The sequence below is a fragment of the Trachurus japonicus genome, chromosome 18 (genome assembly GCF_045865225.1).
Source record: "Trachurus japonicus isolate A0001 chromosome 18, Traja_1.0".
NCBI lineage: Eukaryota > Metazoa > Chordata > Actinopteri > Carangiformes > Carangidae > Trachurus > Trachurus japonicus.
The window spans coordinates 6,356,927-6,380,828 of record NC_140924.1 but is presented as its reverse complement, the minus strand read 5'-3'; the positions used below and the strand labels follow the sequence as shown (position 1 = coordinate 6,380,828).

General features: G+C 43.8%; 1 protein-coding gene across 1 annotated transcript; it reads right to left on the bottom strand.

Moving 5' to 3' along the window:
- Positions 1–1,561: 1,561 nt before the first annotated feature.
- Positions 1,562–23,124, bottom strand: psip1b (PC4 and SFRS1 interacting protein 1b). Its single transcript, XM_085759254.1, has 14 exons — positions 22,994–23,124; positions 20,255–20,390; positions 20,104–20,168; positions 19,264–19,399; positions 17,056–17,376; positions 15,628–15,807; positions 15,447–15,507; positions 13,987–14,741; positions 10,746–10,834; positions 9,334–9,787; positions 8,530–9,273; positions 5,107–5,208; positions 3,564–3,743; positions 1,562–1,807 (listed from the first exon to the last, which is right to left on the bottom strand). The coding sequence occupies exons 2-14, from the start codon at positions 20,336–20,338 to the stop codon at positions 1,694–1,696; spliced, it is 3,285 nt and encodes a 1,094-aa protein (XP_085615380.1). The 5' UTR covers positions 20,339–20,390; positions 22,994–23,124; the 3' UTR covers positions 1,562–1,693.
- Positions 23,125–23,902: the final 778 nt, after the last annotated feature.

Here is a 23,902-nt window from a genome sequence, read left to right as displayed (position 1 = left end):
TCCAACCTAATAATTCCAACTGATACTTATTCAATGTATTTAAGGGGGAAAAACACACAAATATAAATATACATGTTTGTATATACCGTATAAATCAATATACATCATATAATTATAATGTAAACATTACTATTTTAAGAAGAAATTACTTTAAAAGTCATAATAATGAAATATTTATTATTAAAAAATATAATATTTATATAAAATGAGTAGGCCTATATAAAATCAGTATCATACGACGGAGTATTAGGGCCACATTAAGAAAATAAAACACAAACTTCAAGAATAAAGTCGTAAATTTAAGAGAAAAAAGTCATACATTTCCTACAAGAAAAGTCAGAACATTAGGCTACGAGTCGTAAAGTTACAACTTTATTCGCGTAATGTCGAAATTTATGAGAAAAAAGTCGTACATTTCATACGAGAAAAAAGTCGTAAATTTACGACTTTATTCTCGAAGTCTGTGATTTTTTAATTTGTCAATGTGGCCCTAATACTCTGTCGTAGTATCATGATACCTCAGGCTAAAGTGTTTAAGAAAGCGCACACAGAAATATGAACATATAAACATATTTAAATTTACATTATGTAAACGTAAAGATGGATAAGATGCTGAGTAGAGTTTATTAAGGGAAATCAAGTCAAATGTAGAGGACAGATCCTGTAACCGATGTTTTAATCTGACTTTTTAACATATTATATATATAAAAAGTTATCTTTCTAAATTAAAAAGGTCAATATTTGTAGATTATGTCATTGTTTTATAAAAAAGAAATCAATATTTCAATACTGAAAAGCTGTAATCTGCTGATAAAGTTTGAAAAAACATATAAACTGTGATTAAAGGCAATAATAATAATAATTTTAATTCATTCACTCTGAGTAAACCTGCAAAGAAACAAGAAAAAGTCACTTTTCTTTCTTTTCTTTTTTTACTTTTGATAAAAACAGAACAGAAATAATCCGACTCCAGACGCCACATCCACTTTGTACAACGGTCGTGTTTTAAAAATTTAAGATTAAAAAAAAAAAAAAAAAGAAAAAGAAAAAATTACATATTTACACAACAAGTGACGGGCACCGAACAAAACAACTGTATAAACTTTAAAATAAAAATAAAAATAAAATAAAGAATAGAAACATCTTATCACTGCGTCACAATAAAAACATGTGAGTGGAAACACCGAGCAGCAGCAGAGGGAGTGTGTGTGTGTGTGTGTGTGTGTTTTAATGCTGTGGAAAGAAAAAACTGCATTTCCCATCAGCCCCAGGGAGAAACATGGCCGACGTAGCTTTAGTTTTATTTTATTATTAATATTAACCAGGAGTGTTTAGTGACAACGTGACCGGATGTTTTTAAGTTAACTTAATGCCATCACCGAAAAAAATAAAAATAAAGATAAAGATAAAGATAAAAACAAACCGTTCCAGCTCGATAATCAATAATAATAATAATCAATAACAGAACAGTCGATCAATAACATAACAGACGATCAATATAACAGAGGTAGATTCAAGTTACAACCAGGAAGTGAAGTGACAGTGACAGTGATAATAAAGTTGCTGTAGTTTGAGTTTACTGAATCAATTATAAACATGTGAGAAATTATCAATTAAAAATGGACTCAGCTGCTGTTGCTAAGGAAGTGGCCTTAGCAACAGCGTGTGTGTGTGTGTGTGTGTGTGGACGGTGTCATTGAGCCTGTACGGGGGAGGAGGGGGAGGTGGGCTCAGGGCCTCCACCCCCCTCAGCAGGGAGTTGGTTCGGTCCAGACTGTGAAGCAGCTTCAGGAAGAGTCCACTGCAGCTGGAGGAGAGGGGGAGCAGGGGGTTGATGTGTTATTGATTAGGAAACAGAAAACGATCAATACGACATGTCATTATGGTGGTGATGTATGACCTCCTTTTTATCTCCTCTCTCCTCCTCTCCTCTCCACCTCTCCTTTCTCATCTCCTCTCTCTTCTCCTTCTCCCCTTCTCTCCTTTCTCCCCTCCGCCCCTTCTCTCCTCCCCTCTTTCCTTCTCCCCTTCTCTCCTCACTCCCTCTCCCCTTTCTCCTCTCCTTTTCACCTCCTCTCCTCTCTCATCTCCTTCTCTCCTTTCTCCTCTCCTCCTCCCTTTCTCCTCTCCTTCTCCCATCTCTCCTTTCTCATCTCCTCCTCCCTTCTCTCCTTTCTCGTCTCCTCTCCTTCTCTCCTTTCTCTTCTCTCTCCTTTCCCCTTTCCTCCTTCCCTATCCTCTCCTCCTCACCTTCTCTCCTTTTTTCCTCTCCTCCCCTTCTCCCCTTCTCTCCTCTCCTTCTCTCCTTTCTCCACTCTCGTCTCCTCTCCTCCTCCCCTTCTCATCTCCTCTCCTCTCTCATCTCCTTCTCCCCTTCCCTCCTTTCTCATCTCCTCTCCCCTTCGCTCCTTTCTCGTCTTGTCTCCTCCTCCCCTTCTCTCCTTTCTCATCTCATCTCCTTCTCCCCTTCTCTCCTTTCTCCCCTTCTTCTCCCATCTCCTCCTCCCCTTCTCTCCTTTCTCCCCTTCTTCTCCCATCTCCTCCTCCCCTTCTCTCCTTTCTCGTCTCGTCTCCTCCTCCCCTTCTCTCTTTTCTCGTCTCATCTCCTTCTCCCCTTTCTCGTCTCCTCTCCTTCTCCCCTTCTCTCCTTTCTCATCTCCTCTCCTTCTCATCTCCTTCTCCCCTTCTCTCCTTTCTCCCCTTCTTCTCCCATCTCCTTCTCCCCTTCTCTCCTTTCTCGTCTCCTCTCCTTCTCCCCTTCTCTCCTTTCTCCTCCTCTCCACCTTCTCTCCTCCCCTTCTCTCTATCCCCCCCCCCTCCCCTTCTCATCTCCTTCTCACCTTCTCTCCACCTTCTCTCTATTCTCCTCCCCTCACCTCCTCTCCTTCTCATCTCCTTCTCCCCTCCCCACCTTCTCCCCTTTCTCCTCACCTTTGCTCCTTTCTCATCTTCTTCTCCCCTTCTCTCCTTTCTCCTTTCCTCTCCTCCTCTCCTCTCCTCTCTCCTCTCCACCTTCTCCCTCCACAGCCGGGCCCTCTCATCTCCTCTCCTTTCTCCCCTCCTCCTCACCTTCTTCCCTTCTTCTCCTCCCTTCTCCTTTTCACTTTTCTCCTCCCCTCTCCTCCTCACATTCTTCCTTTCTCTCCTTTCTCCTACCCTCTCCTTTCTCATCTCCTCTCTCCTCCCTTTCTCCTCTCCTCATCACCTTCTTCCCTCCTCTCCTTTCTCAACTCCTCTCCTTTCTCCTCTCCTTCTCCCTTTCCTCCTCCTCCCCTCTCCTCCTCCTCCCTCCCCCCCCCCTCACCTTCTCCCTCCACAGCCGGGCCCTCTGCTCCTCCTCCCCCTCTCCTCCTCCTCCTCCTCCTCCTCCTCCTCTCCTCCCCTCCCCCTCACCTTCTCCCTCCACAGCCGGGCCCTCTGCTCCTCCTCCTCTCCCTCTCCTCCTCCTCCTCTCCCTCTCCCCCCCCTCCTCCTCACCTTCTCCCTCCACAGCCGGGCCCTCTGCTCCTCCTCCTCCTCTCCTCCTCCTCCTCTCTCATCTCCTTCTCCCCTCCCCCCCTCACCTTCTCCCTCCACAGCCGGGCCCTCTGCTCCTCCTCCCGCTCCTTCTCCTCCAGCAGCGAGCGGAGGAAGGCGGCGCTCACCACCTCCTCCCCCTCCCCCACCAGGAAGGCGTTCTTGAAGCGGTTGTACAACATGGAGGCTTTGTCCATGATGGCCTGGTTGGCACGGTAACAACGCATCTACACACACACACACACAGAGGACACATATACCATTATTACATCATCAATACCTGGTTGGCACGGTAACAACGCATCTACACACACACACACACACACACACACACAGAGGACACATATACCATTATTACATCATCAATACCTGGTTGGCACGGTAACAACGCATCTACACACACACACACACACAGGACATATATACCGTTATTACATCATCAATACCTGGTTGGCACGGTAACAACGCATCTACACACACACAATAAACCATTATTACATCATCAATACTATAGATAGATAGATAGATAGATAGATAGATAGATAGATAGATAGATAGATAGATAGATAGATAGATAGATAGATAGATAGATAGATAGATAGATAGATAGATAGATAGAGAGCGAGGGAGAGGGGTAGAAAGAAAGAAAGAAAGAAAGAAAGAAAGAAAGAAAGAAAGGGGAAAAGAAAGAAAGAAAAAGACAGACAGAGAGGGGAAAAGAAAGAAGTAAAAAGACAGAGGGGGTAGAAAGAAAGAAAAAAGAAAGAAAGGGACAGAGAGCGGGGGTGGATAGATAGAAAGAGATAGAGAGAGAGGGGTAGAAAGAAAGAAAGAAAGAAAAATGAAAGAAAGAAAGAAAGAAAGAAAGGGGAAAAGAAAGAAAGAAAAAGACAGACAGAGAGGGGAAAAGAAAGAAAGAAGTAAAAAGACAGAGGGGGTAGAAAGAAAGAAAAAAGAAAGAAAGAAACAGAGAGAGGGGGTGGATAGATAGAAAGAGATAGAGAGGGGTAGAAAGAAAGAAAGAAAGAAAGAAAGAAAGAAAGAAAGAAAGAAAGAAAGAAAGAAAGAAAGAAAGAAAGAAAGAAAGAAAGAAAGAAAGAAAGAAAAATGAAAGAAAGAGAGAGATGGAGTAGATGGAAAGAAAGAAAGAGGGAGATAGATAGATAGACAGACAGACAGACAGTAGATAGATAGAACGAACGATAGATAGAACGATAGAACGATAGAACGATAGACAGACAGACAGACAGTAGATAGATAGAACGAACGATAGATAGAACGATAGATAGAACGATAGAACGATAGATAGAGTAGATAGATAGAACGACAGATAGATAGATAGATAGATAGAACGATAGATAGAACGATAGAACGATAGATAGAACGATAGAACGATAGAACGATAGATAGATAGATAGATAGATAGATAGATAGATAGATAGATAGATAGATAGATAGATAGATAGAACGATAGATAGATAGAACGATAGAACGATAGAACGATAGATAGATAGATAGATAGATAGATAGATAGATAGATAGATAGATAGATAGAACGATAGATAGATAGATGATATAGATAGATGATACCTTCCTCAGCGTGGCGATGAGTTCACTGTGCCTCTGGACGTGCTGTGAGGTGACGTACACCATGCTGAGCTGGTCCAGCGCCGTCAGACACTTGGACACGTCCTGGACACACACACACACACATTAACCAATGACACGTTTCCATGACGATGCATGACCCCTGAACTGTCAATGTACGCATGAAATATACGAATACAACTATTTTAGTTTTACACCTCTGACTTGTATCGTCAGAACTACGGCTGCAACTAACGATTATTTTGATTATCTATTGATCTGTTGAATATTTAAATGATTAATCGATTAGTTGTTTTGGCCAATAAAATGTTAAAACATGTCAAACAGGAGAGGAGAGGGGAGGGGAGGGGAGAGAGGAGAAGAAAGGGGAGGAGAGAGGAGAGGAGAAGAGAGGAGAGGACAGAGGAAAAAGGAGAGGAGAAAGAGGAGAGAGGAAAGGAGAGAGAAGAGGAGGGGAGGGGAGGGGAGGAGAGAGGAAAAAGGAGAGAGGAGAGGAAAGGAAAAGGAGAGGAGAAAGAGGAGAGAGGAGAGGAGAGGAGAGGGGAAAGGAGAGGTGAGAGGAGGAGAGGAGAGGAGAGAGCAGAGGAGAGGAGAGGGGAAAGGAGAGGTGAGAGGAGGAGAGGAGAGAGGAAAAAGGAGACGAGATGAGAGAGGAGAGGAGAGAGAAAAGGAGAGGTGAGAGGAAAGAGGAGAGGAGAGGAGAGGAGAGGAGAGAGGAAAGGGGAGAGGAGAGGGGAGAGGAGAGGGAAAAGGAGAGAGGAGAGGAAAGGGGAGAGGAGAGGAGAAAAGGAGAGAGGAGAGGAGAGAGGAAATGGGAGAGGAGAAAAGGAGAGGAGAGGAGAGAGGAAAGGAGAGAGGAGAGGAAAGAGGAGAGGAGAGGAGGAGAAAAGGAGAGAGGAGAGGAGAGAGGAAAGGGGAGAGGAGAGGAGAAAAGGAGAGAGGAGAGGAGAGAGGAAAGGGGTGAGGAGAGGAAAGAGGAAAGGGGTGAGGAGAGGAAAGAGGAAAGGGGTGAGGAGAGGAGAGAGGAAAAGAGAGGAGAGGAAAGAGGAAATGAGTGAGGAGAGGAAAGAGGAAAGGGGTGAGGAGAGGAAAGAGGAAAGGGGTGAGGAGAGGAGAGAGGAAAAGAGGAGAGGAAAGAGGAAATGAGTGAGGAGAGGAAAGAGGAAAGGGGTGAGGAGAGGAAAGAGGAAAGGGGTGAGGAGAGGAGAGAGGAAAAGAGAGGAGAGGAAAGAGGAAATGAGTGAGGAGAGGAAAGAGGAAAGGGGTGAGGAGAGGAAAGAGGAAAGGGGTGAGGAGAGGAGAGAGGAAAAGAGAGGAGAGGAAAGAGGAAATGAGTGAGGAGAGGAAAGAGGAAAGGGGTGAGGAGAGGAAAGGGGTGAGGAGAGGAGAGAGGAAAAGAGAGGAGAGGAAAGAGGAAATGAGTGAGGAGAGGAAAGAGGAAAGGGGTGAGGAGAGGAAAGGGGTGAGGAGAGGAGAGAGGAAAAGAGAGGAGAGGAAAGAGGAAATGAGTGAGGAGAGGAAAGAGGAGACGAGAGGAGAGGAGAGAGGAAAGGAGAGGTGAGGAGTAAGAGGAGATGAGAGGAAAAAGGAGAGGAGAGAGGACAGGGTTCCTGCAGCTTAAGTAAAGTTAAATTTAAGACTTTTTAAGACTTTTTTAATGCCACTTGAAATGAAATTTAAGACCAAAACGCAAATGGAAAAATGGGTTTTACCCACTTTCCCACATGGTCCAAGGTAAAGTGACTGTAACATGAACGATGGGGGGGGTTCCTAAATTCTACCTGCCACTCAATGTTTTTATCCGCCACCATTTTGCGTGTAGCCTACAATTGTGGTATTTGTACTGTAATTTGTTTGATTTTGAATGGAACGGTACCACCACATAAAATATTTAGAGAATGCTCTATTTCTTCACTCACGTTTAATTTTACTGTAGAGTAACTGTATCACCCCACTATTTTTCTGATATGAAAACCTTGCAATTGTGAGATTTTCATATCATTACATCCCTAGTATTACAATACCTCAATAACAAGCCTATGATATTCACTGCAGTATTACATATCATATCATCAAACTCTCACTGTCAGGGCCGTTGTATAGGGGAGAAAGGTGATGATAATTCTAGGGGCCAGCGCCCAGTACTAGGGCCCACAAAAAACCCCCAGTAGTCTAATCTTTATGACTGAATTTTTCTGCATAAGACCCTGACTAATACTCATAGTAATGCTGCATTAGCATCAAAACAAAGTAGGCTAAGTAAAAAATGATAATACGTAGTCTAAAAAAAAGTGAAAAGTCAGGGGCCCACTTTAGTATTCTTTCAGGGGGCCCAGAATTCCTAGCAACGGCCCTGCTCACTGTATGATAATACTGTACCACAGTAGCTCTTTATTCCACTATGCATAAGTCAACAACACACACACACACACACACACCCCTCCCTCCCCCGGCTCACCTCGCTCCTTCTCCCTCTCTACCTTTAAATAAATACCTGGTTCTGTATCTGCCGTCACACAACACAACAGTCGTTTTATAACAGTGCGAGAAGTTTGACGATGTCCGCGACATGTGCGCGGTCGGTCGGTGTGTCTCACGTGCGTTACTGACTCGCTCTCAGTAGAAGCTACAGCGACTGTTGTTGTTGCTCCAGGTAGCGCTAAACATCAACAAGCTATAGCTATAGGCTAGCTGCTTGGGAGACAGCAGTGAAACACAACGCAGCCAGCCACACACACTCACTAAACAATCAGCTGACACGGTGACACACGGACGATTGTCTCTCACACTCATTTCATATTGGGCCTACGTGTCGTTACGATACCGATTTTTTTTTTTTAATCCAGTGACGGGTGAGAATTTCCAACCCTGACTTGTCAATCCACCCCCCGTCTCTCGCCAGCTGTATTTTCAAAATAAATGCATAAAAAGTCGGAGAGAAAAAAAAACACGGACTCGGGATCAAACAAATAGACGTTTTACGGGCAACTACTGTGCTTTTCCATCGGCATTAAATGCGCCATCTGGAAATTTAATACCAATAGCAAATTTACAGTAAATTTAAGACAATTTAAGACCTTAATTACCCAGATTTTAATTTAAGACTTTTTAAGACTTTTTAAGGACCCGCGGGAACCCTGGAGGAAAGGAGAGGTGAGGGGTAAGAGGAGATGAGAGGAAAAAGGAGAGGTGAGAGAGGAGAGGAAAGGAGATGAGACGAGAAGAGAGGAGGATCTGACTAAATGTTGAACTGTCCCTTTAATGTCTTCACAGTCCACTGCCTACTGACTTTTTTCCTTTTTTTTTCTAAACTGTACGAGCCCTGACCCTGATGATGTCATGGTGATGACGTCATTGTGATGATGTCATAGTGATGACGTCATGGTGATGTCGTCGTGACCTCACCGGGCTGTCGCTCTTCAGGGAGATCCTGATGTCTCCGTGGATACGGTGCAGAGTCGAGTCCGTCAGCGTCATGGTCCGACTCTTCTTCTTCTCCTCCTCCTCCTCCTCCTCCTCTTCCTCCTTCTGTCCGTCCGGCGACTCGCTCTCTTCTTTCTTTTCCTTTTCCTTTTCTTTTTCTCCTGTGCTCGCCGTCTTCTCTGGTTTCATCTCGCCATCATTCATCTTCTTTGGTTCTGTTTTTGCACTCGTTTTCTTTTCCTCCTCCTTTTTATCGGGTTTTTCACTCTTTTCCTCTTTCTTCCTCTTCTCTTCCTCTTCGTTCTTCTTTTTCTTTTCTTCCTCTTCGTTCTTCTTTTTCTTCTCTTCCTCTTCGTTCTTCTTTTTCTTCTCCGTCGTCGTCGTCGTCGTCTCTCCTTCGCTGCTCTTCTTTCGTTTCTCCTCTCCCTCCGTCGCGCTCTTGTCTTTCTTGTCGTCCGCCGCCGTCGCTGCTGTTCCTCTCGTTCTCTCAGACTTCCTCTCCACCTCTGTCGCTGTTCCTCTCGTTCTCTCAGACTTCCTCTCCACCTCTGTCGCTGTTCCTCTCGTTCTCTCAGACTTCCTCTCCACCTCCGCCGCGCTTCTCTCCGTCTTCTTCTCCTCGGGTTTCTTCTCTCCGTCCTTCTTCTCTTTCTCCTTCTCCGTCTTTTTCTTCTCTTCTACCTTTTTGTTCTCCACCACCTTCTCCTCTTTCTCTTTCTCCGTCTTCTTCTCCTCTTTGTCTTTCTCCGTCTTTTTCTTCTCTTCTACCTTTTTGTTCTCCACCACCTTCTCCTCTTTCTCTTTCTCTTTCTCCGTCTTCTTCTCCTCTTTCTCTTTCTTTTTCTTCTCCTCATCCGTCGCCACCGTCGCCATGGCTCCTCCCATCATCGTCTTCACCTGAACCTTCGTCCCCTGTCCGGCCGTCGCCTTGACGATCTTCCCGATGATCTTCCTCTCGTCTTTCTTCTCCTCCTCTTTCTGCTCTTTCGTTTCCTCGCTGTTCTTCTCCTCTCCTTTCTTCTCGTTCTTCTGCCCCGTTTCTTTTTCTCTTTCTCTCGTCTTCTTTTCCTCCGTCGTCTTCGTCGTCGTGTCTTTCTCTCCTCTCCGACTCCGCTCTGTCGTTTTCTCCTCCTCCTCCTCCTCTTCCTTCTTCTTCCTCTCCGTCACCGTCGGTTTTTTCATGTTCCTCCTCTCCGTCGTCTTTCTCGTCTCCATCGTCTTCTTCTTCGCTCCGTCTCTCCTGAACAAAACACAAACGGAGAGAATCAAGTAAAAGATAAAAGATGAAGGAGAGGAGGATGGAGGAAGATGAGAAGAGAAGTAGGAGAGGAGGAATAGAGGGAAGGGAAGAAGGAAGGAGGGAGGAGGGAGAAAGGGAAAGGAGAAGGAGAGATATAAAAGTGGGGAAGGGAAGGAAGGAAGAAACAGAGAAAAAAAAGCAGAAAAGAGGATAAAGAGAGTGAGAGGAAAAGAAAGTAGAGAAGGAAGGGAGAAGTACAGTATGTGGAGGGGAGGAAGAGGAGGGTGGGAGGGGGAAGGGACAAAGGGAAGAGAAAGATGGTGTGATGAAGAGGGGGAACATGTTGAATGCTAAAGTAAAGAGAGAGAGAGAGGAGAGATGTAAAAGGAGAAGGAGAAGGAGAGATATAAAAGTGGAGAAGGGAAGAAGAAACAGAAAAAAAAGCAGAAAAGGGGGATAAAAGAGAGTGAGAGGAAAAGAAAGTAAGGAAGGGAGAAGTACAGTATGTGGAGGGGAGGAAGAGGAGGGAGGGAGGGGGAAGGGAGAAAGGGAAGAGAAAGATGGTGAGATGAAGAGGGGGAACATGTTGAATGCTAAAGTAAAGAGAGAGAGAGAGGAGAGGAGAGATATAAAAGGAGAAGGAGAGATATAAAAGTGGGGAAGGGAAGAAGAAACAGAAAAAAAAAAGCAGAAAAGGGGGATAAAGAGAGTGAGAGGAAAAAGAAAGTAGAGAAGGAAGGAAGAAGGGAGGAAGAAGTAAACAGGGTTAAAATAAAACAGAAGATGGGCATCTGGGAGGGATGGATGGAGGGGAGGAAGAGGAAGGAGGGAGGAGGAGGAGTAAAGAGATGGGAAGAAAGGAAGGAGAAAGATGGTGAGATGAAGGAGGGAAAAAATGTTGAATACTAAAGTAAAGAGAGAGAGAGGTGGAATCAATATGTGTGTGTGTGTTGCTCACGGCGAGCTCTTGGCTCCGCCCCCGGCCTTCAGCAGACCCCTCAGAGACTTGATCAGACTCTCCCTCCTCGCCGCCAGACGTCGGTGTCGCTGCGACGACAGGAAACAACAACGACATCATGATGACATCACATCTCAGTTCAACTCTGTGAGGTCACAGCGACCCCGATGACCTTCGACCTTCTGATCACCTGAATCTCCTGAACATCTGGAGAAAGTTATTGAAATGTCACGTCTATGAGAGCTGAAAGGATTAAACCTGATCAGGAGAAAGGAGAGAAGGAGAGGCAGGGCTTAGACGCATTTTGCGACTAAAATTTGATACAATGCGAGTAATTTTTTCATCTACTCGCACATGTGCGACCAGTAAATTTGCCGTTTTTCTTTTTTTTTTTTTCCAATGACCACTGTGATTGGCTACTGTGTGAAAAGAAGCGTGTGTTTCTCTTCTCTACATCTCGTAGCTCCGTGTGAAACAGCAGGAGACACACAGACCTACGACCTGCGCGTGTGTGTGCTGAACATCACCCGCAATATTTTTTTTTCTTCCGACGACTCGCTACAGACCTTAAACATCCCATAATATGCTCGTGCTCTCAGCAGCGGTACTCAAATCGTCACAAGGCAACGAAGCAGGTTGACTCGCGTTGCAGAGCAGCGCTGCACAGAGGCTCACAGAGTTTTAAGTAGTGTGTCTAAATAATAAAATATAAATATTTATTTATCATTAATACAGTGAAAATTTGAGGAAATGTGAAAATTTACTTTGCAAGTCGATTTCGGTGTGCGCCCCTAAATTTTCTGCTTGCGCTCCTAAAATTTTAAGTTAGGGGCCATTGTGCTCCTAGTCAAAAAAGTTAGTCTGGAGCCCTGTGAGGAAGAGAGGAGAGGAGAAAGGAGAGAAGGAGAGAAAGGAGAGAAGGTGAGGAGAGGAGAAAGGAGAGAAGGTGAGGTGAGGAGAGGAGAGGAGCAAGGAGAGAAGGAGAGAAAGGAGAGAAGGTGAGGAGAGGAGAAAGGAGAGAAGGTGAGGTGAGGAGAGGAGAGGAGCAAGGAGAGAAGGAGAGAAAGGAGAGAAGGTGAGGAGAGGAGAAAGGAGAGAAGGTGAGGTGAGGAGAGGTGAGGAGAGGAGCAAGGAGAGAAGGAGAGGAGAGGAGAAAGGAGAGAAGGTGAGGAGAGGAGAGGAGAGGAGCAAGGAGAGAAGGAGAGGAGAGGAGAAAGGAGAGAAGGTGAGGTAAGGAGAGGTGAGGAGAGGAGAGGAGCAAGGAGAGAAGGAGAGGAGAGGAGAAAGGAGAGAAGGTGAGGAGAGGAGAAAGGAGAGAAGGTGAGGAGAGGAGAGGAGAGGAGCAAGGAGAGAAGGAGAGGAGAGGAGCAAGGAGAGAAGGAGAGGAGGAGAGGAGAGGAGCAAAGAGAGAAGGTGAGGAGAGGAGAGGAGAAAGGAGAGAAGGTGAGGTGAGGAGAGGTGAGTAGAGGAGAGGAGCAAGGAGAGAAGGAGAGGAGAGGAGCAAGGAGAGAAGGAGAGGAGGAGAGGAGAGGAGCAAAGAGAGAAGGTGAGGAGAGGAGAGGAGAAAGGAGAGAAGGAGAGGAGGAGAGGAGAGGAGAAAGGAGAGAAGGAGAGGAGAGGAGAGAAGGAGAGGAGAGAAGGTGAGGAGAGGAGAGGAGAGGAGAAAGGAGAGAAGGTGAGGAGAGGAGAGGAGAGAAGGTGAGGAGAGGAGAGGAGAGGAGAGAAGGAGAGGAGAGGAGAGGAGAGGAGAGAAGGAGAGGAGAGGAGAGGAGAGGAGAGAAGGAGAGGAGAGAAGGTGAGGAGAGGAGAGGAGAGGAGCAAGGAGAGAAGGAGAGGAGAGGAGAAAGGAGAGAAGGAGGAGAGAAGAGAAGAGGAGAGGAGAGGAGAAAGGAGAGAAGGTGAGGAGGAGAGGAGAGGAGAAAGGAGAGAAGGTGAGGAGAGGAGGAGAGGAGAAAGAAGAGAAGGTGAGAAGGAAAGGAGAAAGGAGAGAAGGTGAGGAGAGGAGAGGAGAGGAGAGGAGAGGAGAGAAGGAGAGGAGAGGAGAGGAGAGAAGGTGAGGAGAGGAGAGGAGCAAGGAGAGAAGGAGAGGAGAGGAGAAAGGAGAGAAGGAGGAGAGAAGAGAAGAGGAGAGGAGAGAGAAGGTGAGGAGGAAAGGAGAGGAGAAAGGAGAGAAGAAGGAGAGGAGAGAAGGGGAGAGGAGAAAGGAGAGAAGGTGAGGAGGAGAGGAGAAAGGAGAGAAGGTGAGGAGAGGAGGAGAGGAGAAAGGAGAGAAGGTGAGAAGGAGAGGAGAAAGGAGAGAAGGTGAGGAGAGGAGGAGAGGAGAAAGGAGAGAAGGTGAGAAGGAGAGGAGAAAGGAGAGAAGGTGAGGAGAGGAGGAGAGGAGAAAGGAGAGAAGGTGAGGAGGAGAGGAGAAAGGAGAGAAGGTGAGGAGAGGAGGAGAGGAGAAAGGAGAGAAGGTGAGAAGGAGAGGAGAAAGGAGAGAAGGTGAGGAGAGGAGGAGAGGAGAAAGGAGAGAAGGTGAGAAGGAGAGGAGAAAGGAGAGAAGGTGAGGAGAGGAGGAGAGGAGAAAGGAGAGAAGGTGAGGAGGAGAGGAGAAAGGAGAGAAGGTGAGGAGAGGAGGAGAGGAGAAAGGAGAGAAGGTGAGGAGGAGAGGAGAAAGGAGAGAAGGTGAGGAGAGGAGGAGAGGAGAAAGGAGAGAAGGTGAGAAGGAGAGGAACGGTTGTTAATTGGTTAACGAGCGGCTTAGCGGCTTAGCGGCTTAGCGGCTTGGCTACGGAAGCCTGTGAGGAACAGAGGAAACGTTAATAAGAAACCGATGTTGTATCGATCCAGAATCGCGATTTTTTTTATCAAATAAAAGTTAAACAACTTCCTGTTTTGTCACATGATCAAATAAAACTTAACTCACCTCTTCATCCACGGAGCCTCCATCTTTCTTCTTCTCCTCCTCCTCATCCTTCGTTCTCCTCCTCTGCTCCTCCCTCTCCGTCCTCCTCGTCTTCCTCCCTTCTCTCTCTTCTTCTTCCTCCTCTTTCTTTTTCCTCTTCTTCCCCTCCTCCTCCCCCTCTCCTCCTTCATCCTTCCTTTCCTCCTTCTGCTCTTCCCCTCTCCTCCTCCTCTTCCTCCTCTCCTCCTTCATCTTCTTCACCTCCTCCTCTCTGATCTTCACCCACTTCACTTTCCTCTGCACCTCCTTCTCTCCGTTCTCTCCTTTCCTCTTCCTCTCCCCTCTCCCCGTCTCTCTCTCTTCTTTCTTTCCTTCCACCTCCTTCTTCTCCTCCTGCTTTCTTTCTCTCGTCCTCCTCGTTCCTTCGCTCTCTCTCCTTGTCCTCTCCTCCTTCTTTCCCTCTTTCTCTTCCTCCCTTTTCTCCTCCTCCTTCTGTTCCTCTTTCTCCGCTCTCCTCGTCTTCACCCCTCGAGTCTCCGTCTTCTCCTCCTCCGTCTTCTCCTCTTTCTTTCCTTCCACACCTTCATCCCGTTTGCTTTTCTCCTCTTCCTCTTTCTTTCTTTTCACTCCTTCACTCCCCGACTCCCCCCTCTCCTCTTTTGTTTCCTCCTCTTCATCCTTCTCTTCTCTCTTCCTCTTCACCACCTTCTTCTCCTCCTCTTCCTTCTTCTCCTCCTTTTTCCTCTCCTCCTCCTTTTTCCTCTCCTTCTCTTCCTCCTTTTTCCTCTCCTCCTCTTCCTCCTTCTTTCTCTCCTCCTCCTTCTTCTCCTTCTCTTCCTCCTTCTTTCTCTCCTCCTCCTTCTCCTTCTCTTCCTCCTTCTTTCTCTCCTCCTCCTTCTTCTCCTTCTCTTCCTCCTTCTTTCTCTCCTCCTCCTTCTTCTCCTTCTCTTCCTCCTTTTTCCTCTCCTCTTCCTCCTTCTTTCTCTCCTCCTCTTCCTCCTTCTTCTTCTTCCTCTTCTCCTCCTCTTCCTTCTTTCTCTCCTCCTCCGTCCGGTCGCTCTTTGCTCTGTCGTTCTTCGACTCTGAATCTGACATCTTCACTTTTTTAACTTTAACAAAAGAAAAAAAAATATATATATATATTTTTTTAAACTTTGATGCAGTTTCATTATAAAGATGATTGATTATTGATTATTGGCAGAAACCGCTGGTCTGCCTCTAGTGCAGGGTTCCTACAGCTGAAGCCAAGTTAAATTTAAGACTTTTTAAGACTTTTTTTAAGCCACTTGAAATTAAATTTAAGACTGACTTCATAATAAACACAAATGCAGAAAAAAGAGGAAAAGAAACACCACATCAATTACACAGGGTCAGGGACAATTTTACCCACTTCCCTATGTGATCCAAGGTAAAGTGACTGCTACATGAACATTGGATTGTGTCTCTTTCCAGCTGTCCTTTCAAAATAAATGTCTCTTTCCAGCTGTCCTTTCAAAATAAATGCATAAAAAGTCCAGAAAAAAACAAAAACACTGACTCGGGAGCTGGTGGCGGTGAGAAATTTAGCGTTGACGGCCGCCACTAAAACTTCTCTATGTCAGAATGTTACCAATTATTTTGAGATTTGAGACTAATTACAATCATAAAATACCACTTACCATGTGTTAACATTTTTTTTAAGACTTTGAAAAATTGATTTAAGACATTTTAATGCCAATTAAGGCCTTTAAGGTTTTTAGATTAATGAATTCAATGCCTTTTAAGACTTTTTAAGGATCCGTAAGAACCCTCCAGTGACATCATCAGTGTGTTACCTGGCGATGTCGCAGCAGGACTCGCCGCCGTCGCCGCCGTTGTCGTTGTCGTCGTCGTCCCCTGAAACAAAACAAAACAAACTCACTAATAAGATCAACGCTACGACTCCTCTATGACATCATCCCTCCTCCTCCTCCTCCCTTATCGTCATGGTGACTCGTTTCTCTCTTTCCCGTTTACCTTGGACTCTGCCGCTCGGCTCCTCGTCGACCGAGCCTCTGCTGCTGCGGCGGTGTCGGACTCTGTGGAGGTTTTACTTCCCGGAGGTTTTGATTCTGCGGCCGACGTCGGAGGTTTCTCTGAAGCTCGTTCGGTCACAGCCGGAGTTTTGGTTTCGGCTTCGGCTTCGTCGGCCGTCGACTAGAGACACAGAGAGAAGAAAACTACTCAACGATTCTGTGACGCCATTGAAATACCAGCTACTGCCACACAAGAGTTTAGTGTCACTGAACACGACTGTAATGCTTAATTGTTATCTAGTAGGGGTGGGGGTTTTTTTGACGATTTTTAAATCGATTTTTATTTTCAAAAATCGATTTCTTTTTTGAATTTTTGGGGATTTTTTTTTATTTTTTTATTGTGCAATGTGCATTTGTTTGCCTTTTCTACATACAGAGAGTCCAGGTTTTGAAAAGGTGTTAAAAATGCAGACTAAAAATCGAGAAAATCGGCAATATCGTAGAATAGCAATTTAAATAGAATCGGCATCCCAAAAAAATCGTAGAAGAATCAAATCGGGAGAAAAGCATATCGTCCCAGCCCTATTATCGAGCCTAATGCCACTGTCACAATCATTCACTCTAAAGTGTTATGATCTCTGGACAAACAACTTTTATACCAGACCGTAGCTAACTAATCATAACACATGATGCATGAAACTGACACAGAATTGAAACAAATCCACATCCAGTGGAAATTTCCCGTTTCTCTCACGTTGATCTAATGTTACATTAAAGGGACATTGTGTAGGAATTCCTCCCATCTAGCGTTGCGGTTGTATATCACAAGCAACTCAGTCGTATTTTTCATGCTGCATTCACGTGAAATTGGGCAGACGGCAGACGGACAACAGCCGCTGCACGTAACGGCATAAACAAGCCTCTATGTAAACAAGCGGTGATTCGTAGGGAAGTTACATGGTGCAGTTTCAGCCGACGCGACCCGGCTCAGGCTGCAGCGGCAGCACGGTTCATCCTATTAACCATTTTTCTACCATTGCAATGAGTCTGGAAACATTATTTTAAGGCCGAAAAACTCCGCAATGTTACTTTAACCTGTAAGTGTCTCACCTTGAAGTCTAACACTAATTTGAAGCATTTTACGTTCTGTTTAATTGACCGTGTGGCTGGTTATAATCGATTCTTCTCAGATGCCGGAGAGACTGAGACGCGATTCACAGCAAAGAGTCAGAAAACTTTTTTTAAAAAGCGGAAAAATAAAAAAAAAAGTTTCAAAAAAAGTAATTTTGTTCAGTAAAAGTTCAACATTTTAAACTCAAACCTCCTTCTGGTTGTTTGCTGTTGAGCTGCTGCTGATGGAGGTGACGGTGACGGTGACGGTGTTTCTGCTGCTCCTCCTCCCTCCTGCAGGTAGATCGCTGCTCGCCACCGTCGCTGTCGCTGCTCTCGACTCCGACCTTCGGCTCCTCGCGGTCGTTGCCGTCGTTGTCTGTGGAGCTGCAGTCTTCTCTGGTGTTTTCTCTGGTGTTTTCTCTGGAGCAGATCTTAACGAGGCTCTGGTGGGAGTTTTAGCAGCAGCAGCAGCAGGAGGAGGAGTTGGTGTGGTTTTACTGACGGGCTTCACAGCTGCAGTTTTACCGGGTGTCGACTTGGCGGCAGCGGCAGCGGAGCTCTTCGCTTTATCGTTGGTCGTTCTGGGAGATGGAGTCTGTTTGGCCGGCGGCGTCTGAGCGTTGGTCTTTGTCGGCATCTGAAGGAAACAAAACAATACAGGGTTTATACAGGAATCTGGAAGTTAATTCTAACACCTTTTTAAGACTTTTTCAAGACCTTCTCAATATTTTTTAACACCTCAGTGACACTTCAAGCTGTGACCATTTACATCACTAGGTGCGTTTCCATTACCCCTTGAAATGCGCAAAACCTAAATATCGAAATTAAAAACTGATAATGGAAACACCTACATTTCGAAAAAACTCTCAAATATCGCAAAAAAGTTTTTGCGATTGTGGTTTTTGAGACGTATCGATACAAACGTGTATCGCAAAAGTGTAATGGAAACACTTTTTTCGCTTTTCTACACGTCACCGGCGTCACCGGAGTTGTGTGTGTCCACGCTGTGTTGGTTTATGTAACTTGAGGGGACAAATGAACCACATGTTTATTGTAATGCATTGCTGACCTGGGCATCGTTTCTCAATAAATTAGAAAAACCTTTCCTATCGTTCCCCTTTTCCGTGCATGGTTGAAGGAGACTGGCTCGCATCCACACTCCCACTCCCTCCTGCGCCGAAATGTCACCTTAAGTCACATAAACCAGTACGGGTGTGTGGACACAACCACCTATATTGTTGTCAGCGCGACAGCGCCTCATCACCGCTGGTGTTAAAAGGCTCCGTTCTTTCTGCAGTCAGGTTAAAGCGCACATCCGCTGTGTTGGTAAACAAATAATCCCTCTATATCAACGGAGGAAACCGAGCTTAAGCAGCTTGGGTTGGAGGTGGTGTGAGGGGCCAGCGGGGGACAGGGGAGGGGGCATTAGAGCTTCAGCACGGTACAACTGGCCCGTGTGAGTGCGTCCTTATTTGTGGCCGCTGCAGCGCCACACGGGCTTTGCCTTTCAGCAATCAAGCGCTGTTTTTGTCTTTGTTAAAAACAATAACAGCAACAGCTGTCGGCAGCTGAGATCACTGTGCTGTCACCATAGAAACGCAAGACGCATTACGGCTCATTCGCAAAATACCTTTCAATGGAAACAGCCGCAAATAGCAATTGCACTTTTTCGAAGTTTCAGAAATATCGCTTTTATTTTGCGAAAATCTGTAATGGAAACGCAGCTAGTGACACTTTCAACTTAACAGTTCTAGTTTGTGATAAAGACTATAGACCACTATGATACAACAGAATTCAAAATAGGCTGGGATAATAAATCAAAGGCAAAGTTTATCAAAAAAAAAAAAACATTGCTCCACTCTCCACTTGTTTTTTTAATAAAATGAATAAATTCACACACTTTCACAATGTTTTTTAGGACTCAAACTCTTGGACGGCTAATTCAAAAAATTACCTTCAAAATTTTAAGACTTTATAAAGTCGTGAAAAGACTTTTAAATACTTTTTAAGGGTCTTAATTTTCCCCAAATTCTCCTTTTATCACCTTTTAATACTTTTTAAGACCCCGCAGACACCCTGTAATAGTTTAGTTTAGTTTAGTTATTCGCACCAATACAGAATAACAAGAATAGGACACATTAAAATACATTGACAAGAAAAATAATAATAGGTGCAAGCCGAGACAAAGGGCCGATACAAGACACACACATGCATACATACTAGACAGTGAGAGTAGAAGCACTACTCATCTTAAAAATAATATTCCCAAAAATAACAATGCTACAGTAATATTAATTAACGAGACAACTCAAATCAAATCACTCCAATATTAAAATACAGTCACTTAGTAGAACATTTTTAAGTCTAGCCTACATTTGAGCACTGAAATAGACCTACACTTAGTACTTATATGAGGTATAGAATAGAACCAAACCATCCAGTGTTTTTTCTTTTCTTTTCTTTTCAATCTTCTTCTTATGGATCAATAACTTCAGATAAAACAGAGATAAAAACGTTTTCCGACCTTGAGTTTGCTCCCGAGTCCCGGTGTGTTCTGGATCTCCCACATCCCCTCCGTGAAGCCTTTGATGCGAACGCCGCTGCCGTACTTCATCTTGTTGCCCACGTAAGGGACCACGTTCTCGGGCGGAAGGTTTCCTCTGATAATAATAAACCATCACAAATCAATGCTTTTAAATATAAATCATTGTATGTTAAAGGGATAGTTCAACATTTTGGCAAATTGGCCCATTGCCATAATCTCTATAGTCATAGCAGTAGGTTTGTTACCTTTAATTGTCGGTGCAAGCTGTTTTTAGAACGGCGGAGCAGAGCCGTGAGCTGCTCAGAGCTACGCTACGGAGGCTCATTATGGGATTTCTTAATTGGTTTCCCTCATCAAACTCATCAAATACACAATCCAACAACTCCACAACGCTCTGGTGGACAAGTTGTGACCTGCACATTCACCACACTATGAGATAATAACACAACGTTACCAGACAGAGTTGTTTTAGAGGGAAATACAGAGACTGCTTGATGAAAAACTGTCCCTGAAGGCAACACACATCAGCGGTTTTGCATGAATTTCCCTCTAAAACAACTCTGTCTGGTAACGTTGTGTTATTATCTCATAGCGTGGTGAATGTGCAGGTCACAACTTGTCCACCAGAGCGTTGTGGAGTTGTTGGATTGTGTATTTGATGAGTTTGAAACCAAAGAAATCCCATAATGAGCCTCCGTAGCGTAGCTCTGAGCAGCTCACGGCTCTGTCTACTGCTATGACTATAGGAATTATTATGGCAATGGGGCCACTTTGCCAAAAAATGTTGAACTATCCCTTTATTAAACTCGTGTAACGTACATCTGATGAGTCCCGAAGAAGAAGACGGGGACTCGCTTCTTGTATCCGTCGTCCGACTTACAGATCTGAACAAACACACAAACGTCACGTTAAACATTAAATACTCTGTAGTTTTTGTCGTTGTCATGGTGGTTGTCATGGTCGTCCGTACCCTTGCAGGCCAGTGTGGGAAACCCTTCATCTTGGCGAAGACGAGGTCTCCGGCTTTGAACGTGTCGCTGCTTTTCCCGGGCATCTCGCTGCCTCGAAGCCCGACAGCACAGACACACACAGAAATGAAAACACAACTGAAATAAAAATAAAACAGAGGATTCATTTTAGATTCAAATCATCGATTGACTGCTGTCAACATTTTGTTCAATAATCAAAATAATCACCAGATAGCCTAACAGTTTCAGTTTCAATCAATCGGCCTATTATTACCTTGATTTAACAAATAAAACACCATAAAATAGTGGAAAATACATGTTATAATTAACCTACAGCAGAAAGTATAAGGATTCTGATCTAATTTAATTACTTTGTATTAATTTCAGCCTATTTTTATGTAAAAATGCTGTGAAAAAAGACAAATATTTGCATATTTCACCCTTTTAACTCAGAATATCTGCTGTTTTCCTTTGTCCTGCATTTAAAAAAAAGTTGAAATTCAACCGTTTGTGAAGTAAAAGTAGTGATATTTTAATAATGAATCGATTAAACCATGTTTTCACTCTGAACTCATTTCTATAACTACATAATATATTAATTTATAATCTGTAAAAACACACAACTGAGGATTGTCATCTAATTTAATTACATTATATTCATTTCAGTCTTTTTTTTTTAAGTAAAGACGCTGTGAAAAAAGACACATATTTGCAGATTTCACGCTTTTAACTCAGAATATCTGCTGCTTTAATATAAAGTTAAAATTCACCAATTTGTCGAGTAAAAGTTGTGATATTCAATATTTAATCGATTAAACGGTTAGTTAATGATGATCAGCTGCCTCTGTCTTGTGTTGTTGGGTGGAAATGTTTCACTTATTGATTATGACTACATTATATCTTATAATTTAATTTGGAAAACACACAACTGGAGTGTGTCATTTGTTTAACATTGTTTACATGGACTGAAACACAGACTATTTAATAATATTTCTACTGCTTTTCGCCCTTATAAAAGGCATTCATCATCTCTCAGTCTTCAAGTTACATGTAGGCTATGTGTTTCAGCTTTAGCGTCAGACTTTTTCAACAGTTCTTCAGCAGTTTCTTCAGCTAATTCAACTTTGTTTCAATGATTTCTTCAGCTTATTCAGCATTGCTTCAGCTGCTTTCAGCATTCACACAATTTCCATTCTTGGACATGCTTTTTCTAGTTTAATTTGGAAAACACACAACTGAAGTCAAGTGTGCCATTTATTTACATTGTTTAAACTTTACATGGACTGAAGGAGCTTTAACTGTTTTTACCGTTAAACAGATTTACACAGTTTTCAACCGTTACTGTTGTTAATCTTCCAGTCCGTCACTGTCACTCACACTATCGAAATTAAATGTAAACTTTTTAATCTATTCTCACTTGTTGCTTCAGTTTTAAAGCAGATATCAGTGGAATGTTTTTGTTAATATAAGTCCTAAATAGTCCTATTTTCCGTCAGCAATCACTTACATGAAGTATTTCAGCCTAAACACGAGTCTCTCCGTCACTCTGCTCTGCTGTAACCCGAGGAGAAAATTTTCCTTGTGGGATACAAGTGTTATCCAATGAGGGGAGAGAACGGCATGAAGGGCTGTGTGTGCAGCCAAGGGATGCGCGTGAATGTGGTGATGTAGCACGAGGACCAATTGATGCCTGACAAGGGCGGGGGCTGCTAACTCATGGTGCGTTCAAGGAAACTCGTACTTTGTGTTTTTCCTTCCTGTGAAGTCATACCAGTTCGATCTGGTACGAGTTCACGGGTCGGAAGTTACGAGTGGCCGTTATAGGGAACTTTCACAGACAACAGGACGGTAAAAACACGAGCTACGGGTTACCTGGAACGCTACCAAGTCGTAGTTGTGACTTGAAGCTGTAACTTACGGTTTCAAAAGCCTGCCTTGAACACAGCATTAGCCGAAACGGCCGTGAAGCTGATATCTGCTTTAATTGTTGCTTCAGTTAATTCCTGTTGGACTAGCTGCAGATTTCAACTCACATCTTAAACTTGCAGGATTTGTGCATTTTCTTCTACCCTTTTAACATTTCTACTGCTTTTCGCCCTCAGTCTTCAAGGTATATGTTTCAGCTTTGTCAGACTTTTAAACATGCAGGATTTTTGCAGCTATTTCTTCAGCTAATTCAACTTTGTTTCAATGATTTCTTCAGCTTATTCAGCATTGCTTCAGCAATAGCATTCAGCTGCTTTCAGCATTCACAGCATTTCCATTCTTGGAAATGCTTTTTTCTAGTTTAATTTGGAAAACACACAACTGAAGTGTGTCACTGTATGGGAAACACAGCATTTATTTACATTGTTTTAACTTTACATGGACTGAAACACAGTGCTATTGATCAGAGGAGCTTTAACTGTTACCGTTAAACAGATTTACACCCAGTTTTCCAACCGTTATACTGTTGTTAATCTTCCAGCCGGTCACTGTCACTCACACTATCGAAATTAAAAGCGATCGGAAATCGATACCAGTCATTTCTAGAGGACAGATGTGTCTCATTGTGTCAGTGGTTTCGTTTTGAAGCAGCACGTTTCACCCACTGTTTACAAATAGGCTAGCAGCCGTGTTAGCATCAGTTAGCAGGCCGGTCGGGACCTCACGTCTAAAAATATTAACGTTAGGGGTTTATTTTCAAATATCAGCTTTGCGTTGGTTTGTGTCAGTTATTCGATTAAAAAGCGCAAACTTACCGAAATCAAACCGACTGTCCTCCGTGAGCTGACGCCGCTGTGTTTGGTCGCTGCAGCAGGAAGAAGCTTCTTGTTACTAAGCTACAGCCTGATGCAGCCTTGACTACCTGCTGGTCGCCATGTTGGCTCGGTTCGTTCTTGTCACGTGACGCTCGATGCTTTCCCATAGACTCAGATCTCAATCAAAGACTGTGCTTTCCCGCCTGCAGTTGGACCGTACCACTCAGGGAGAGAGAGGGGAGGGGGTCAGACTGTACCATCTCGGAGGAAAACGTAAAATATGGTCAAATTGTACCTTTTTTTGGTTGTTGTCTGTTTTTGAAGTGAAAACCCTAAAACAAAAACTAGAGAGCTACTCTAGCTGATTAATTGTGATTGTTTGGATGTAAATCATCAATATTTTTTAATATGAAAAGACATTTGACAGTTCATTTCTTTGATAATCTTTTGTTTTGTTTTGTTCTTTTCACTCTATTCTACTTGCTATCCAGTTCTGGATCATATGTGTTTTTATATTAGGTATTTGGTTATTATCTGTGTACTGTAAAACAATGTTCAAGGGTTTTGTTGTTTTATATCCATCATTTTAATTGTTATATAAATTTCTTTCTTTTTTTTTAATAGACACATAAACTATTCCTTCGGCACCTTTAAATTGATGCTGATGGTGTAGTCCACACATACAAAAGGTGCAATCTAGACCCAGAGACTGTGGCAATACTGAGGCAAGATGCAATGTATATAGGAGAAAGTGCAATAATTATTTATTACAATAATTATGTATTACTTGTATGAACTATGAACTTAGTCGTACTGTCTGTAAGTGATCTCTGTTGATTGTGTGTGTGAGTATGTGAAATGGTGTATGGTTTTAAAATCTGTATGCAGGATGTAATGGCCCCCCCGGGG

Bases quoted from the DNA above. Each gene is read 5' to 3' on its own strand.
- psip1b (XM_085759254.1), bottom strand. From the start codon at position 20,338: ATGCCCGGGAAAAGCAGCGACACGTTCAAAGCCGGAGACCTCGTCTTC. The intron at 17,377-19,263 runs GTCGGAAAACGT...TGTTTCCTTCAG, and splicing joins GACTCGGGAGCAAACTCAAG to ATGCCGACAAAGACCAACGC. The intron at 14,742-15,446 runs GTAACACACTGA...CTTTTGTTAAAG, and splicing joins TCCTGCTGCGACATCGCCAG to TTAAAAAAGTGAAGATGTCA.